Below are 17,897 nucleotides of genomic sequence, written 5' to 3' on the forward strand. Positions count from 1 at the left end.
CTGATACTAGTTAGCCCAGGAGCCAAATGAATTCCCAGCAACCTTTACTCTTGAAACCTCTTATGCCCCCGCTAAATGTTAGGATGTTGGATTTTGAGTTCTATCTGACATATGGACAGGATGAACTATACCAATAACTACTTGTTTTTACATATGTGGATGTGGATACTTCAAACTTTAAATGTGGATAAATTCATTACTTTTAGTGGGAATAACTTCACAAGCCAAGTGATAAAGGTCCAGGACTGATGCTGTCTACATATCACACTATTTCTTGGCCTTTCCTCCTTTTTCTAATGCCAGCACACAATTTAAAGCCCCATTTTACGGTGACAGATTTGTGATTGGAGCAAGCGCAATGAAAGCTAAACTTGCCAAATACAAAATGGCGAGGAGAAGACTGAATGAGTTGTGACAGCTGAAGTGTTGTTGGCCAAGTTTGGAGGGTTTCTGTTGCTCTTTAATTTCCCCACACTGCCTCTCTCTCTTTCTCCCTCTGGAACTATTGCCCTCTTTCTCTGTCTTCCTCTCACCTCCACCTCTCTACTGTATGTGTCTCTCTCTTTTCATATCCATCAACCTTTCTGTGCTGTCATCCCCTGACAGCCACCTTACCCTCACGTTACTATGGCAACTCTCTCTCTCCTTTGCCCTTCCTGTCTACATACATCACATACATCCTGTTGTTGGGATCAGAGTGGCAAACAGGGTACCCAAACGGCAGGATATCCTGGTAAGACCAGTGTGTGAGAGCGGTTCGTAGACAAAGAAAAAGTAAAAGGAAGAGAAGCTGATTATTGTTGAATATTGTGTATTTAAAGCCTGCCACTTAGTATGCTACAACCTGCAATTATTGTCATCACTGTAAGGCAGTTTCTGGGAGTTCATTTGTGGTTTCACAGCTGCATTCTGGCATTTTTCGAAATTACAGACAAGTCTGAGGGAGACACTACAATTACAGGTCAAAATAAGGTGTCATAATTGTTACTCGTTGGCCTGAGGCGACTGTATTTTCTTTTGCAGGACAACGTGACTGCTGTTAACTTTTTCTTGCATTTTACCACACCCAGGCAGCTCGTAACTGTCCAAACAGCTACTGATGATAACTTTAAAACAAACCAAATTGAGACTGTATTTACAGGGCAAAAAAGAAAGAGAGAGAGCATGAGAATGACAGTGTCACAATTATTATGTATTAGTGAGTCTCAGCCAGGATCTCTGCTTTATCCATGCTTTCACAACTCTGCTCTGTCCATGCATTATGTGTCTCTCAGCGGCACATCCTGCCAACAGCTCACCTCAGTCAGTTTACTCCAGCTCTTCCACTCACTTATTGCTGCTCTCTCCGACTCAGTCACTTTCACTCACGTATCTGCTGTCTCTCTCTGAGTTCTTCTTACCTTTGTGTGCCTGCCTTCTCAACCCCTTACTTTCTCAACTTCCTCGTAAATCAATATATTTGATTTGCTCTCCCGTCTCTTCCTGTCTGCACTATTCTGCTTCGTTAATGTGTGTGTGTGTGTGTGTGTGTGTGTGTGTGTGTGTGTGTGTGTGTGTGTGTGTGTGTGTGTGTGTGTGTGTGTGTGTGTGTGTGTGTGTGTGTGTGTGTGTGTGTGTGTGTTGCGTTGGGATGTCTTTGGCATCAGCATCAGCAGAGTAAGCTAAGGTAAAGACAGGGGGTAAGTAGGAGAGTAGGAGACAGACACAGAGAGCATGCAGAACAAAAACAACTAAGATTGCAAGAAAATGATGTTTGGTAAAAATGGACTGCATGTGGTGTATGTGTGTATGTGTGTGTTTATGTGTGAGAGAAAAGAGGAAGACAACATCTTAATTTCTTAATCGTTATCCTTCTCTTGTTCTTAGATTTTTTTTGCTCCTATACCATATTAAAATCAATGAAGATCAACATTGGTGCCATAGTGGATACATCAGACATATACATAATTAATAAGTAGTTGTTAATGGAAGTCTGGATAAGCTATTATTATGAAAGATGTGTCATGTATGGAAGAAAGGAAGTGTGAAAAAAAGAGACAAAGGAGAAGATAGAGAAGAAAAAAGACAAGTTGGGGAGAAGAGGGGAAATTCAATTAATATTTCTGTTGTTGTGTGTATACACTTGAATTAAGATGTGATGTATAAACTGAGCTTTGAAATTCACATTAGAGAAGTTACAGACCATGAAAAGCTCCCATAATGCTAAGGCTGATTCACATGCACTGTGAATCAGCGCAGAGGGTGCACAGAGGGGACACTGAGACAGCTACAGCAAGCTGGCCTTTTTGGGCAGTACAGTGAAGTGTGACCCCAGCCTAAAACTATTCCAGCTATGTTGATCGTGGGAGGGGGAACAGGACAAATAGCCAGCACTGACATGCTAACACACACACTCAAAGAACATGGAGCAATTGATTGGCGGTTGGTAATTGCAGCTGACTCCCTCACAGAGGGGCTTCTTGTATGACACAGTGAAAGGACAAAGGTTAAACACAGCAGTGTCTTCACTTTCTTTCTCCCTCTGTTGTCTTTTTTTTACAGCACTCCCCTGGACATTTTCTGTATTTTGTGAACCTTGTCTTGTCTATTCCTTTCTCTGCTTCTCTTTCTGTCCGTTTACAGCTTGCATCCTCCCTCTTCCTTAATCTCAATGTCTCTGGCGGCATCTACACGGAGACGAAAACGAACCAAATTCGATATCAAAAAAGACTTCCGTCCACACGGTATCGGCTCAAGAAACGTGTCTGTCCACACGAGACCGCTCGACCCGCTGGAGACGCTGTAGTACATATGCCGGGCCTGTAAGTGGCGCTGTACTTCCGCCACAAAATACACCAAAAGCTGCGAAGAACACATGTGCCATGGTTGCCCTTCTGTTTATTCTCCGCAGTGGATTTAGCAACATGTAGTTCATGTAGTTCTCCATGTCCACTTATTGCTGATGGTTGTGGTAGAGGAGCTGTAGATTTTGCACTAACATCTGTACCAGCAGAGGTGGGAAGAGGTGGGGCTATGGCTTCATCGTTATCAGGAAATTATCGTATAGGACGTACACATGGAGCCATTAGGCCCCCCAGAGTGTTTCGTCCACAGAACTACCCACCTTGGGACCCGTTACCGTTTGAGGGCTCTGTTTCCGTGGTTCCGTTATGGCCTCGTGTGGACGAACCGTCCATATATAGAGAACTATAGCAGATACACCCGTTGTTAGTCTACTACAAATAAACACGACGTTTATCTTCTGTTAACTTGATTTATTCCATCAACGTACATAACACCAATACAGAGCCATTAACGAACAGTGGACCTCATGCTCCAGGTCTACACAGACTCACCGCGCATGCGTTACACAGCCTCAAGAGAGCAACCTAGACTACCGTATATCCTGTAGTATAGGCGCAAAGAGATTACATGTTAACAATCTCATTCTATCTTTTTAAAGAAATAAACTAAACAAAAATAACTTTACATTGCATGAATCATAAAACAATCATACAGTGACTTAAAACAAAAATGTTTAAATTCCCTGAGTAGTCAACATAAATTAGGGAAACATTTAAGAAACAAATACATAAACAAAGGTGTTTTCAATGTTCCATTTCAACAGACACTTTAACCCAGATCCCATTGTCCTTCACTGAGTGCTTTTAAGAGCACAAGAGCCGAAGCTCCTTTTTTTGTGAGACAGTCAGCGAGCTGAGATTTTGTGTCTGACCAACGCACCTGCTTGATCCTCTTGCTCTGTATGAGCTCCTTAATGCTACTGATTTCCAACCTGAGTCTCTTCTCTGTGACTTGTTTTGTGGACTTGAGCGCATCGAACAGAGAGTGGTTATCAGTCACACAGAGTACAGGGGGTGCATTCAGTCCAGCATTTCCAGTAGTGAGCTCAGAAAATAGTGTGGCTAGAAAAATTGCATTGTCTACCCCATCTGACATGGCAAGAGTTTCCCCTGCAAGGGTACTGCGAACCACTCGTCTGATTTTCTTTGAATGCCAACAGAGGGGGGAAAACTTCCCTCTTTCTCCCATAAGTGTTATAAAAGTACCTCCCTGTGTACCTCCGTCTGGGAGGTTTCCAAATGAAGCATCACTGAAAACTATCAAGTTCAAAGCATCACTGTTTCCCAGATGTTGAAATCTGAGTGTCACCTTTTCAGACTTTAGTTTACGGATGATCTTATTAGCATCATGAACAGACTGTACTGTTGCCCCTTTTATATTAGAAGCCAAACAACATGAATCAAACATTACATCAGGTCTTGTCTGTTTAGCAACCCATAGGATCTGTCCTATTTTTGATCGTAACTGCTCTCTCTCAGTTTCGTTGAGGGGTTCATTTCTCTGTGTGGCCCGACTTGCTTGTATGGGAATAGGCTCCAGGTTCTTGATATAACTTTGTTGATGTACCTGAACTTCACCGTTAACAGTTACCAAATCCATTCCTACATAGGAGAACTTTTCATGCTCCTCACGCCCAACCTTGAATGCAGACTGCAGTTGGGGGATCACATTGGATGAAAAGTTTGATGAGCCTGCCCAAAGAAAATCATCTACATGACACGCAAGCACCCCAGTGACCTTACATTGCTCATCCAACCAGTAAAAGACTGCCGGATCCACCTGTGACACTCTACCACCAGTACTCAGCATGATTTCCTTCACTTTGTTGTACCAATATAGTGATGCATCTGCAAGACCATATACACATTTCTTTAGTTTCCATACAACATGTTGACATCCTGCCTCTAGAGGGGGGCGGATATAAATATCCCTGGATAGCTCCATACCTTGCAAGAATGCAGATTTGATGTCCATAGAATGGACTTCCCACTGGTTTTGACATATCACTGATAACATAAGTCTAAGTGAATCGGTGGCACATGTAGGGGAATCTTTCGGTAAATCTTGAATATTCAGCTCTTCAAAACCTCTGGCAACCAGTCGGGCTTTAGACACTATACCCTTGGGAGTGTCCTTAAGACTACAAACCCATCTGGTGGAAATGCATTTCTGCCCTGCATCTTCAACTTCCTCATATACATTATTATTGTGCCAGTTCTTTATTTCTTCCTGTTTAGCTGCATCAAATGAGATGTCTTTGGTTACAAGTACATCAGCTTCTCTGTCTTCTGTTTCAATGTTGAGATTATCAACCTGTGAGATATCAATTGATTCCTTTTGCCCATCACTACCATCATTCTCTAGATGTTGCATGTTATACCAGGTTTTATATTTCCCCGTAGCCTTGCCTGATCTCCCTAAGACTCTTGCTTTAAGTAGAGTATTGTCACCTCTGTTCATATATGTTACAGTCTGCCCTGTTTTTAAACTCACACCTGCAGAAGGGGCAGGATTATTATGGGCATTAGGCCTATGCGCCATTTCAGTTTGTGTTACGCTACTCAAAGTATTTGGAGGATCGATCGCTTCACTTGTATTGGCTTCCCTGTCACCGAATTGTTGTTCATTCTCTGTATTTTGCTCACTGTCTAAACTACCAGTTGCATTGTTTATACCTTGCTCACTTCCTGCTTCTGTGTCAGCATCATTTTGTACCATTTGCTCTTCATTAACCTTTGTGTTCACCTTGGAAAGCCTAGAGTGATGCACTCTCACTAGACAACCACCATGCCTCACAAAAACAACAGCCCCATCCTGACCAATAACTATCCCTGGTCCTTTCCACTCAGTGCATTCAGCTCGTTTGTAATACACCTTGTCACCCATCTCATATTTCTCATCTGTGGGTCTGAGCTGCTTACGTAGTGCTCGTCTTATCCTTTCTGAGCACTCTGCTTCAGTAAATGCTTTTCTAGAGGCATGCAAGGCTGAAATGTGCTCTCCTACTCTAGCACTCATAGTGGTACCTTCTAGCGCAGGTGGTTTATCAACCAGTACAGAAGGAAGGTTGGGGTTCTGGCCAAACACCAGTTGATGAGGACTGTAGCCGTGCACATTGAGCATACTGTTCTTAGCCATGAGAGCCCAGTCTAGGGCTGTTTGCCAGTCACATCCATTTTCCCGTCTGACCTTCTGGATGATGTTGGTGAGGGTCTGATTGTGTCTCTCCAGTAGCCCATTGCCCCAGGGGCTGTATCCAGCCGTGGTTTTTGTCTCAATGTTAAAGTTCTCTGCCATGTCACGGAACTCTGCATTGTTGAATTCTCCTCCATTGTCACTGTAAATTCTCCGTGGTGGGCCGTGGACGCTGATCCATGTATGAAGGAAAGAGTTCACCATCACAGAGGAGTTCTTTGTTTTCACAATGCTTCCAGCGCTGAAACGTGTAAATTGGTCAATGATGTGGAGGTACCATAAACTTGGTTCCAACTCGTGCAGGTCCACTGCCACCGTTTCATTGTACTCTGAAGCCAGAGGCAAGCCCACAGCAGGCTTCGGCTTGGTCTTGCTGTATCTCTGGCATATGTCACATTCCTGTACTATTTGTTGTAAAATAGTGTCACAATCTTTGTCTTTATTTCCCGAACTGCGGAGGAGTCGCTGTAGTCTTTCTGCGGAGGCGTGACCAAACTGTTTGTGTAGTTTCAGGAGAGCTTTGTGTTTCTCATTTGAGGTCATATTTTCTGTGACTGTAAGGACCTCATCTTCATTCTGGCTGTCTTCTGTGACTGTAAGGACCTCATCTTTCATTTCAATTTGATTCAATCCTGTGTCCTTGTCTCTGATATCTATACAGTAGTGTCCTGAACTGGTGAGTTCAAGAGGGATATTCTGTTTAAACATCACAGCTCTATCATTCTCCATGTCCAAGATGGTTCCTGCCCTTTTCAGTGAAGTCTTACTCAGAAGTAGTGGGATATCAGCTTTGACTACTTTAGTTTCCACTCGACATTTTGTCTGTCCTATTTTGGCAGGCAGTTGCAGTATTCTGGAAGAATGCACTATATTTCCATCTCCAAAACGGAATGGTCTGGAGCTTGGAGTTTCACTTTTCACAATCTGGTTCACTTGACTTTGACTGAGATCAGCGACAAAGCTGTCCAACCATTTTTCTCCACACACTGTGCGGGTACATGCAGTGTCAATGATAGCCGTCCCTAAAGACTCAGTTAGGAATACCTCTGATTCAGACAGTGAGGCTTTAGTAAACAGTGTAATGTCACATTCCTCTACCTTTGTTCGATCTTCAGTTAGCTTTACTTGTTCGCTACTCTTGTGAGGACAGTCTTTAGCCCAATGGAACGTGCTCTGACATATAGCACATTTTGATCTCTTACCGAACCTATCCAGTGGGTTGGTACCCTGTGACTGTTGCCTTTGTTGTCCAACTTGTCCAAACTGCTGCGTTGTTGGACGTCTGAATCTTCCTTGTGAGCGTTGCTCTGTGAATAACGCTTCATCGTTAACATGTATTCCGTTTGATGTGCCGCCTTGCACTCTCCCCCCAAAGATCCTCTTCAGCGCGGACTTCATTGCAGCAAACGTTAAATCTGTACACGCAGTCAGCGCCATTTGTCTATTTTTTTCGTCTAGACAAGCCGTGTCCAAAAGTTTAAAAGCTAGCACGGCGTCAGGAAGAGTCATGTCGTACTTTTTCATTCGGTTGTATCGCTGTTCAAAGTCAATCACATAGTCCGCCATGGACACGGAGCTCTCCTTTTTGATACAGTCAAAAAAAGAGTAAGCATCGTATGCGCGGTCTCTCTCTTCTTTGAGAAACATGCCATCTAGTTTTGCTAGCAGTGTGTCCATACCATTGTCGTTGTTCAAATCCACAGCGGGTATTTCCATGGCGATGTCCCTTGCCCTTCCTTCCAGCCCCAGGACAACGGCGAGGGCTTGTTTCTTCTTATCAAGTTCAGTAACCAGCTGCCAAATGGCGATTTCATTTTTCCAACACTCGTATGGTCGGGATTCGTCGAACTTCGGTGGAACTTTGTAGTTAGCAGTAGCCATCTTCTGCTAACCATCCTCTGCTACCAATGTTAGTCTACTACAAATAAACACGACGTTTATCTTCTGTTAACTTGATTTATTCCATCAACGTACATAACACCAATACAGAGCCATTAACGAACAGTGGACCTCATGCTCCAGGTCTACACAGACTCACCGCGCATGCGTTACACAGCCTCAAGAGAGCAACCTAGACTACCGTATATCCTGTAGTATAGGCGCAAAGAGATTACATGTTAACACCCGTTTCGTGTCCGTGTGCACGGGGCCTCTGTCTGTCTCTCTTTCCGACCCTCTGATTGGCTGGATTAATGTGTGTATTGTGAGGAGGGGGCCAATGAGTGAGTGGAGTCAATTACATGAGAGTGCAGCTAACAGGAGCAAGGGCAGACTTTCCATAATAAAAAGCTATTACAATAAAGGGAGCAGTATTTTAATTTACTTCCCATTCATCTCTTAATACATTCCAATACTGCACACAACTACAATTAGGAGGGGATCCATTGTCTTACCGAGCAGGGGGGTTGACCGAGCCTTCTCAGCGGTAGCCCCTAGGCTCTGGAACGACCTGCCCCCCCATGTCAAATTGTCGCCCACCCTTCAAACTTTTAAGTCCCGCCTGAAGACCCACCTCTTTTCCCTCAGTTTGAGCTATGTTTTATCGATTTTTATGCTTTTATTTGTCTGTCCATAGCCCATATGTGCCTTTTATCTATTCGTATGTATGCCTTTTATCTATTGTTATGTGTGCCTTTTATCTATTATTGTAATATTATATTTTATTATAATGTTATGTGGTTGTGAAGCACTTCGGTAAACCCTCTGTTTTTAATATGTGCTATATAAATAAAGTGGATTGGATTGCTAGGCAACCTCTATTTCTAAGGTGAACGAGACAGTGCTCAGGGAGAATAGTGGGAGATGGAGAGGAAGCTTGATGGAGTGAGAGAGGGGCAGGGGAGATAATGAGTGTCTGAAACCAGAGGGGTCGACCACAGGAAACCTGATCATTCAAAACAGATGCAAATGAAGACACATGCTCAAACACTTTTCTCCTCTCTCTGCACATCTTCTTCACTCTCTCCATTGCATACTCTCATATGAGGACATTAGGGCTACATAATAAGAGTGTTTGTGTGTACTGATACAGTACATAGAGTGCATATTTGTATGTTAATATGTAGTTAAGAGCTGGGTCTGTAATGTATTCAAAGGTTTTTCAGGAGGATTTTGCAGCTGAGTGCATTTCACAGTGTCTGTACACATGTGGGCGTGTTCATGTGAGGAGAGCTTAAGCTAAACAGCATCAAAGTACAATAAAAATCAGAAAATCGTTCCCGCTGCTGTGGGCAGGCACAACTTGGTTGCTACATAGTAATGCTTACTGAGTATACTGACGCAGCCGTCTGCTGGAAATTTATTTTGGTTCTGTGCCTTCTTAAAAATATGCGGCTCACGATAGAGTGGCAGTCTACTGGGTAAAAATAATCTCATGGTAAGAATGCAGTCATTTTTTCCCACTATATTTAGAAATATAGACACTTGCAAATGTCTCCCCTCAAGTCTGCATACTGATGATATAGCTGATGATACAGCCTTCGTTTTATCTAGAATGTATTCTCAATGTCAAGGGATCTAAAGCTCTGTTACAACAAACATTATCTTATTGATGATTCAATTTCACTCAGAATATACAATCTGACAATAGACAGGCAACTCTCTCCTTTGTTAGACCAGCAGAAGATGTAAATAGAGCCACAACTAATTGTTCTCATTGCCAATTCATCTGTTTTCCTCTTCTCGATTATCTGATTGATCAATACAATACAAAGGGGCTTAATTGGTATGACCACATTTTAAACATAGTATTGCCAAAGCATTCAACTTGTATGTATGAAAATGTGACAGTATATACATGAGTACTAGATAGTTTTGACCTTAAACTCAGGAAGAAAAATAGGAATAGTTTGTGCTAACTGTTTGGACTAAAACAGAGACCCTCTGTTGGTTTGGTAGTGGGAGTATTTCTGAGATTGAAATCCTGCCTTTTATAGAAGTCTACTGAGAACTCAACGTTCATTTCGGGCAGCTTTCTAGGTAGAAATGCAAGTTGCAAAAATACAAAGCAGTAACCGTCTATTGCTGAGTATATATGGGGCTTATTTGCATGCAAAACCCTTCGCTGTCTGCAATTCACAAGATTCTTGATTACAATGCAGCATTTTATCAATTTGAAACATCTGCGAAGAGCCAAACAGGAACACGGGAAGTGAAACAAAATGCTGCCTGCCTCACATGTGTGCATTCTTATGCATTTGAACAATAAGTCAAAGATGATCAGAAAACCACAAGTAGTGCACCTGTAAATGGAAAGTGTGGTTTTACAGATGAATGAAGGTACTGAGTGATCTGTTCCTCTTTGCAAACTCCAGAAACAGTTTCATTAAAACATTTATTGAATTCAATCACCATAATCGTATTTTTTTTTTTACTCAACCTGTTAAGCCCTGAGCCTGTTTTTCAGGTCTCAGGCTCGAAAATGACAATCCCAGAACAAATGACTATATCTTCAGTTCTAAAAGAGGTACATTAATAATATTTGTTCTCAAAGCAATGATACAGCTGTGAGTTGGATGTAGAAGAGTCAGAATCAATATAGATGTTTTTATTTTAAAGTAAATTCAGATTGAACATCGTAAACAAATTTAAATTATAGTTTCCATCCAAAGAAAAACCCATTGCTTATGAAAACCACCCTTGAATGATGGGATGGTAGACTAAAAGCTTTAGGAATCCAAAATATAACATAATAAGTATCCTGTATCAAGATTGATGCAAAACAAGTTAAATCTTACCTTTTTAGAGAGGTTTAGAAAAAACCCCACTTCTGGGGTCATTTGGGTGCATTTTCCATATCTCTGGAACCCATCGGTCGATTTTGATGATTGACACCTCTTTTTAACCGATAGAGCCAATAGAATCGAGAGGGAAGTTCCTAAATCCATCTAAACATTACCATTGGTGAATGAGAGTGATGCGCAGCCAGCATGCCCAAAACCGGAAGCTGGGTTACAGCTCTCATACTTTATACTCTATATGTTAACTACTCTTATTGACTAAATGTTATGATGGATTATCAGTAATCATTTCAAAGTGACACAGAGACATTGGATTAACCTTCAGCAGCGTTTTTATGCGTTTTAATGCCATTGAACACAACCTTTGATCAGAAAACAGCAAAGGTAAGACGTATTTGCCGTTTTGGCTACGTAAAGAGAAGTTGTGTGTTGTCTTTGGGTTAGGGGTTTTGCCTTTGCTGCCGCGGGTCGCACAGTGATGATACTTATACCATTGGAATCTGTGGAATCTCAGCTTTCATATGATATCTAGTTTGTGCAGATCCGATGAAGTATAACATAGTTCTACCGTGAGTTATGTGCTAAGTGCGTTAGCACTCTTTCGCTTAGTGCCAACTCAGAGGCTCGGCGTTAGACTTGTGTTTTATTTCGGTAAAAATTATTGATATCGTCAGGTAGCTGAGTTTCTTCCCGTTAAGTGGGTATGACATATTCATAGTTTGTTAAATGGTAAGAAGCCCTCAGACGCTGTTGCATGCAAATGTTGCAATGTTGGACGCAGAAACCGCTGTAAGTAATAATCTTGTTTAATTAGACTTCTCTATTTCAGTTATTCTACTCTGTATAATTGTTCTGTAGTTATTGTAGCTAAAAGGGCACTTTTGAGAGAATTTAAATCTCAGATCTGACCACGTGAAACTCTCACTGCCTCCAGTTTCTGCCTGGGCTGCATTTAAATCCGCACGCCCTCTGCGTTGATTGTGCGTGACGTGTAGAAACAGCTGGAGAAACCAGTTCTCAGCTGACAAAGCATTTAAATAGCGGTCTCAAAAACTGGTTAATTCAGTGTGCTCCTTGACCTGGCGGCTACACCTCCTTGGACGCAGAAACCGCTGTAAGTAATAATCTTGTTTAATTAGACTTCTCTATTTCAGTTATTCTACTCTGTATAATTGTTCTGTAGTTATTGTAGCTAAAAGGGCACTTTTGAGAGAATTTAAATCTCAGATCTGACCACGTGAAACTCTCACTGCCTCCAGTTTCTGCCTGGGCTGCATTTAAATCCGCACGCCCTCTGAGTTGTCGCCCATCAGCTGTAGAGAGTTAACTAATTAGAGGGGCGTGGCACCATAGCTGTGAGAACTCAGCAATCAGGCGTCCATTTAGGCAGCTCTTTCTTGAGCGTCAGCGTCAGACAGCCGAAGACCGACAAAGACATTGGAGTCCTGCGGGAGTAAGACCGACAAAGACATTGGAGTCCTGCGGGAGTCACGAGGGTGGCAAAGAGGAGGCAAATCCTACTCTAATTGAGCTAAGTATCACTAGTGTCTTATTCTTATTTTTCTTTTGTTTAGCTTTCTAGCCCCTCAGGCTATAATCATGTGTATTTTCTCCATTCCTGTTCATGTGTCTTCTCGCAATTATCACTGGCCCCGTGTATCTCCTAATCGCTATAACTGGCCCGCTCTCGTCTATCCCACGTGCTCCACTGAGATCCAGCATCTAGTTTCAGGTGGCCTGTGGAACTGCCAGTCAGCTGTTCCTAAGGCTGACTTCATCTCTGGCTACGCCTCCCTGCAGTCTCTGGATTTCCTTGCTCTCACTGAGACCTGGATTACTCCATCCAACACATCCACCCCAGCAGCTCTCTCCACAGCATATTCCTTCTCCCATACACCCAGACCCACTGGCAGAGGAGGTGGCACTGGTCTCCTGCTCTCTCCCAAATGGAGCTTTTCCCTCTTCAAGCTACCTAACTTCGCTCCTTCCACCTTTGAATTCCATGCCGTCACAGTGACCCATCCTATACAACTAACCATTGTTGTTCTCTACCGTCCACCAGGCGCCTTGGGGGACTTCTTGGAGGAATTAGATAATCTCCTCTCACACATCCCTGAAACTGGCCCTCCCGCTGTACTTCTCGGAGACTTCAACCTCCAGACGGGGAAGATAGACGAACTAACATCTCTGTTAACCACCTTTGCTTTCTCACTATCTCCGTCTCCACCAACTCATAAAGCTGGCAATGTCCTTGATCTCATATTCTCAAGGCACTGCGCTACTTCTAACCTCTCTGTAAACCCGCTCCACACCTCCGATCACTTCTTCATTTCATTCTCTTTACCCCTTTCCAAACATAACAAACTAATCTCTTCGCATCCTGCACTTGTCCGCCGTAACCTCCGTTCCCTCTCCCCCTCTACCTTTGCCTCCTCGGTGCTCTCAGCCCTCCCTTCCTCTGACTCGTTCCAACTCCTGCCTCCAAACTCTGCTGTAGAAACTCTCCTCTCTACTCTCTCCTCCTCTCTGGACTCTCTCTGTCCTCTCACATCTCGGCAGGCTCGTCAGTCCCCTCCTGCTCCCTGGCTAAATGACGCACTGCGTGCTAATAGAACCGTCCTTCGGGCAGCAGAGCGGAAACGGTGGAAATCCAAACACCGTGACGACCTCCTAACCTATCAGGCTCTCCTCTCCTCTTTCTCTGCTTCGATCTCTCAGGCAAAAAGCTCTTTCTTTCAAGACAAGATCCAATCTTCCTATTCCAATCCTAAAAAACTATTTTCCATCTTCTCCACCCTCTTGGACCCTCCCAAAGCCCCTTCCCCCTCCTCCCTTCTGTCAAGCGACTTTGTTAACCACTTTGAAAAAAAGGTTGACGATATTCGCTCTTCTTTTTCTGACTCACCTCTACTCACCGCCGGATCACCTGAGCCACCTTCAACCGGCACACTAACCTCCTTTTCCCCTCTCTCTCCAAGTGAGGTTCTTACCCTCATTACCTCTGCCCGTCCTACCACCTGTCCTCTGGACCCTATCCCTTCAAACCTCCTTCAGACTATCGCTCCTGATATTCTACCGTTTCTCACCCATTTCATCAACACTTCTCTAACTTCTGGTCACTTTCCAAACAGTCTCAAGGAGGCAAGAGTAAACCCTCTCCTAAAGAAACCCACTCTCGACCCGTCTGACGTTATAAACTACAGGCCTGTCTCTCTCCTCCCATTCCTGTCTAAAACACTTGAACGCGCTGTCTTTAAACAACTCTCCCGTTATCTCCATCAGAACAACCTTCTGGATCCGCACCAGTCTGGTTTCAAGGCAGGTCACTCCACAGAAACTGCTCTCATTGCTGTCACTGAGGAACTGCACACTGCTAAAGCAGCCTCCCTCTCCTCTGTCCTCATCCTGTTGGACCTGTCTGCTGCATTCGACACGGTGAACCATCAGATCCTCCTTCACACTCTCCAAGAACTTGGAGTTTCAGGCTCTGCACTTTCCCTCCTCACCTCATACCTCAAAGACCGCACCTACAGGGTTACTTGGAGAGAGTCGGAGTCCGACCCTTGTCAATTAACTACAGGGGTCCCTCAGGGCTCTGTTCTTGGTCCTCTCCTCTTCTCCCTGTACACAAACTCGCTCGGATCTGTCATTAGCCCGCATGGTTTTTCATACCACTGCTACGCTGACGACACCCAATTAATTCTGTCCTTTCCCCGCTCAGAGACCCAGGTCGTCGCACGCATCTCTGCTTGTCTAGCTGACATCTCTCAGTGGATGTCCGCTCATCATCTCAAGCTCAACCTTGACAAAACTGAAGTGCTTTTCCTTCCGGGAAAAGATTGTCCCTCTCTTGACCTAACTATCAACATCGGCCCCTCTGTTGTTTCCCCGACCCAGACTGCAAGGAATCTGGGTGTGATCCTAGATAACAACCTGTCCTTCACTGCAAACATCGCTGCTACAACCCGCTGCTGCAGATACACGCTTTTCAACATCAGGAAGATACGCCCCCAGCTGACCCAGAAATCGATGCAGGTTCTGGTCCAGGCTCTCGTCACCTCACGCCTAGACTACTGCAACTCCCTCCTGGCTGGTCTACCTGCATGTGCCATCCGACCTCTGCAGCTCATTCAGAATACAGCGGCTCGTCTGGTCTTCAACCTTCCAAAATTTTCCCACACCACGCCGCTCCTCCGCTCCCTCCACTGGCTTCCGGTAACTGCTAGAATCCACTTCAAGACACTGGTACTTGCGTACCATGCTGCGAATGGGTCTGGCCCTTCCTACATCCAGGACATGGTTAAACCGTACACCCCAGCACGTGCTCTACGCTCTGCATCAGCCAAACGGCTCGCTGCACCCTCGCTGCGAGGGGGATCCAAGTTCCCATCAGCAAAAACACGTGGGTTTGCTATCCTGGCTCCAAAATGGTGGAATGAGCTCCCCATTGAAATCAGGACCGCAGAAAGCTTACACACCTTCCGGCGCAGACTGAAAACTCATCTCTTTCGACTCCACCTCGAGCGATAGAACTATTAACAAAGCACTTATATACTAATAAAGGACTGGCTTATCTAAAGCCAGTTGAGTAGCACTTGAAACGATTGGCTCTTTGAAACCTGATGTTCTTATATGATTCTGTTTTCTTCAAGGTTGTGTCTTCCTGGTCGAATGTACTTATTGTAAGTCGCTTTGGATAAAAGCGTCAGCTAAATGCAATGTAATGTAATGTTGCCGGAGGGGGGGCACCGGGCCTAACAGGTTAAATGACTATATACAGTAAAGGACAATTGAGTTAAATCACAGTTTTGGAGCTTCAAATCTGATCTTATTCTGAGAGATTACCTTTTTAAAAAAAAAATTGATAGGGTTGTATGAAAATATCAATACATTTGAGTACATATAATGTGTTGCAATAATATATCTATTCTCCAAAAAAACTTATATATGTTTTATCCCCAGCTACGTGAAATGTTTTTTGCAAGTCATTCTCCTGCTCTCTTCACCAACATGTCCTATCTCTCTCCATTATCAAATAAAAGCATGTCCATCAATAATAAAACATATATATTATTACTGTATTAATTTGTACATTTATTAAATATATTGGTTGATACTGTGAGTGGTTTTTGTCCTCCATAGATACAACACTGTGCTGTTTTCGCGATTGGGCAGCACTTCACAATAGGCAAGGCAAGGCAAGGCAAGGCAAGGCAAGGCAAGTTTATTTATATAGCACCTTTCAACACAAGGCAATTCAAAGTGCTTTACAAAAAACGAAAGACATTAAGAAAATGGCATTTAAAATCAGTCATTAAAAAGAAAAGATAATAAAAGAAACATTAAAAGAAAAAATACATGGATAAAAGTTACAGTGCAGTTTAAGATGTGAATAGTTCAATTAAAAGCAGCGGCAAAAATAAGTCTTTAGTCTGGATTTAAAAGTAGTCAGAGTTGCAGCGGACCTGCAGTTTTCTGAGAGTTTGTTCCAGATATTTGGAGCATAATAACTGAACGCTGCTTCTCCATGTTTAGTTCTGACTCTGGGGACAGAAAGCTGACCAGTCTTGATGGTTCCTCCTGATTAACAATCTCAACTGTAGAAAAGGCACTGCTGGGAGTTGAGAGCAGGATAACCTGTTTACTAAACAGGCACTTTTACCAGCTAAGCCAAAAAAACAGTACTAAAACAATTTATTAAATATATAATAATAGGTTATATGTGTTGCGAAAACATCTTACTAAATCAATGTGTGATTTTATAACAAAAAAAGCAGCATATTCTCACATTTAACGAGTTTGACCCAGCAAATATCAGTTTGGCATTGTTTGATGAAGGACATCCTTTAACTTGAGTTCAGTTTAGCATGTTAGTACTCCAGCTTTTAAACGTTCCAGTACCAAATCCAACACAGGAGATATCCTGTTTTATGTTTTGATTCAAGATTTGTACTGAAGGTAAAAACCGATGGGATTCAAACCCAGAACCTATTGTTAACTAAAGAAGACACTTTCACCAATTGTTACTATGCACCAGAAAAGTAATTGGCAGGGTGGTAAAGCAATACATTTAATTGACTCTGATTACCATTTAATCAGATATTAAAATAAAGTAGAATGAAATAAGAGAACAACGAGGCTTTGAATAATAAAGTTGTGCAGAAAATAATAAGTGCACTCCTCACATTAATGAACAACCTTTAGGCTTCAGAAGATTTATTAGACTGATGTACTGATACTTGTTTCACATATTCAGCAAGAGTCCAGCCATCCTTACCTGTGCATAGTCCCTCTCCAGCTGTCCCTTCTTCAGACTGTAGGTCCTACAACAGAGAAAGAGTCCTATTTAAGTGTCTGAAGGGGGTACATTTTTTGTGAAAATAAATCATTTTCATTGTAAATAACCAGCACGTTATTGTCCTTTGAAAGATACACCAACATATATGATAGAGATGTATACATAGAGAGGGTCTCCTTAGACATCTCAGCAGTGCTCTCAACATTACGCAGACGATACCACCGTTTTTTCTGTCTCCTGACCCAAGTTCTGACCCACAAAATGTAAAAACCCCAACACATGTCCCCCCTTGGCCTCAAACAGCACAGCAGAGACAGTGAGAGCTCTTATCGCAGCACAGGAATGCGCAGAATGAAAAACAAAACATTAGGTATACGATTACATAGACAGATATCATGTACTGTCACTGTTTGCTGAAGGAACACAGAAGCATAATGGAGATGACCACACCAGGTGCTGATACTATACCTGTCCTACGTGCGTCTCTGAAACCTTTTGAGTTTGTATAGAGTACATTGGCTAAAAGCGCGTAAGAATGTATTTAAAAAGAGAAGCGTATGTGTGTGTGTTTAAAAAACATGCTATACATTTTTCACATTGCTACTAAGAAGCAGTTTTTCAAGATTGCGTTGATTTCAGCATCCAACTTTATAACAACAGCATGGAGAAAGAAACAGAGGGTTAAATAAATGTTAATGTAGAAATAAATACAAATCATTTATGTCCTGTTCTATCATACATTTTTAATAAATTATTGAGGTACTTATTTGTTTATTCGCAATCCCGAATTTGGTTTTGTCCTCTATAGATACTGTACAACA

The 17,897-nt window shown here is 42.8% G+C and overlaps 1 protein-coding gene across 6 annotated transcripts in view; it reads right to left on the reverse strand.

Annotated features, from left to right (window-relative positions):
- Positions 1-17,897, reverse strand: part of LOC117457302 (F-BAR and double SH3 domains protein 2-like) — a 75,209-nt gene that overhangs the window by 32,581 nt on the left and 24,731 nt on the right. For all 6 annotated transcript variants that reach the window (XM_034097291.2, XM_034097289.2, XM_034097290.2 and 3 more), the window contains exon 3: positions 17,056-17,101. In XM_034097291.2, coding sequence (XP_033953182.1) covers positions 17,056-17,101 — 46 coding nt within the window. The remainder of the gene's footprint in view (positions 1-17,055; positions 17,102-17,897) is intronic.

Source organism: Pseudochaenichthys georgianus, chromosome 13, assembly GCF_902827115.2.
Source record: "Pseudochaenichthys georgianus chromosome 13, fPseGeo1.2, whole genome shotgun sequence".
Classification (NCBI taxonomy): domain Eukaryota; kingdom Metazoa; phylum Chordata; class Actinopteri; order Perciformes; family Channichthyidae; genus Pseudochaenichthys; species Pseudochaenichthys georgianus.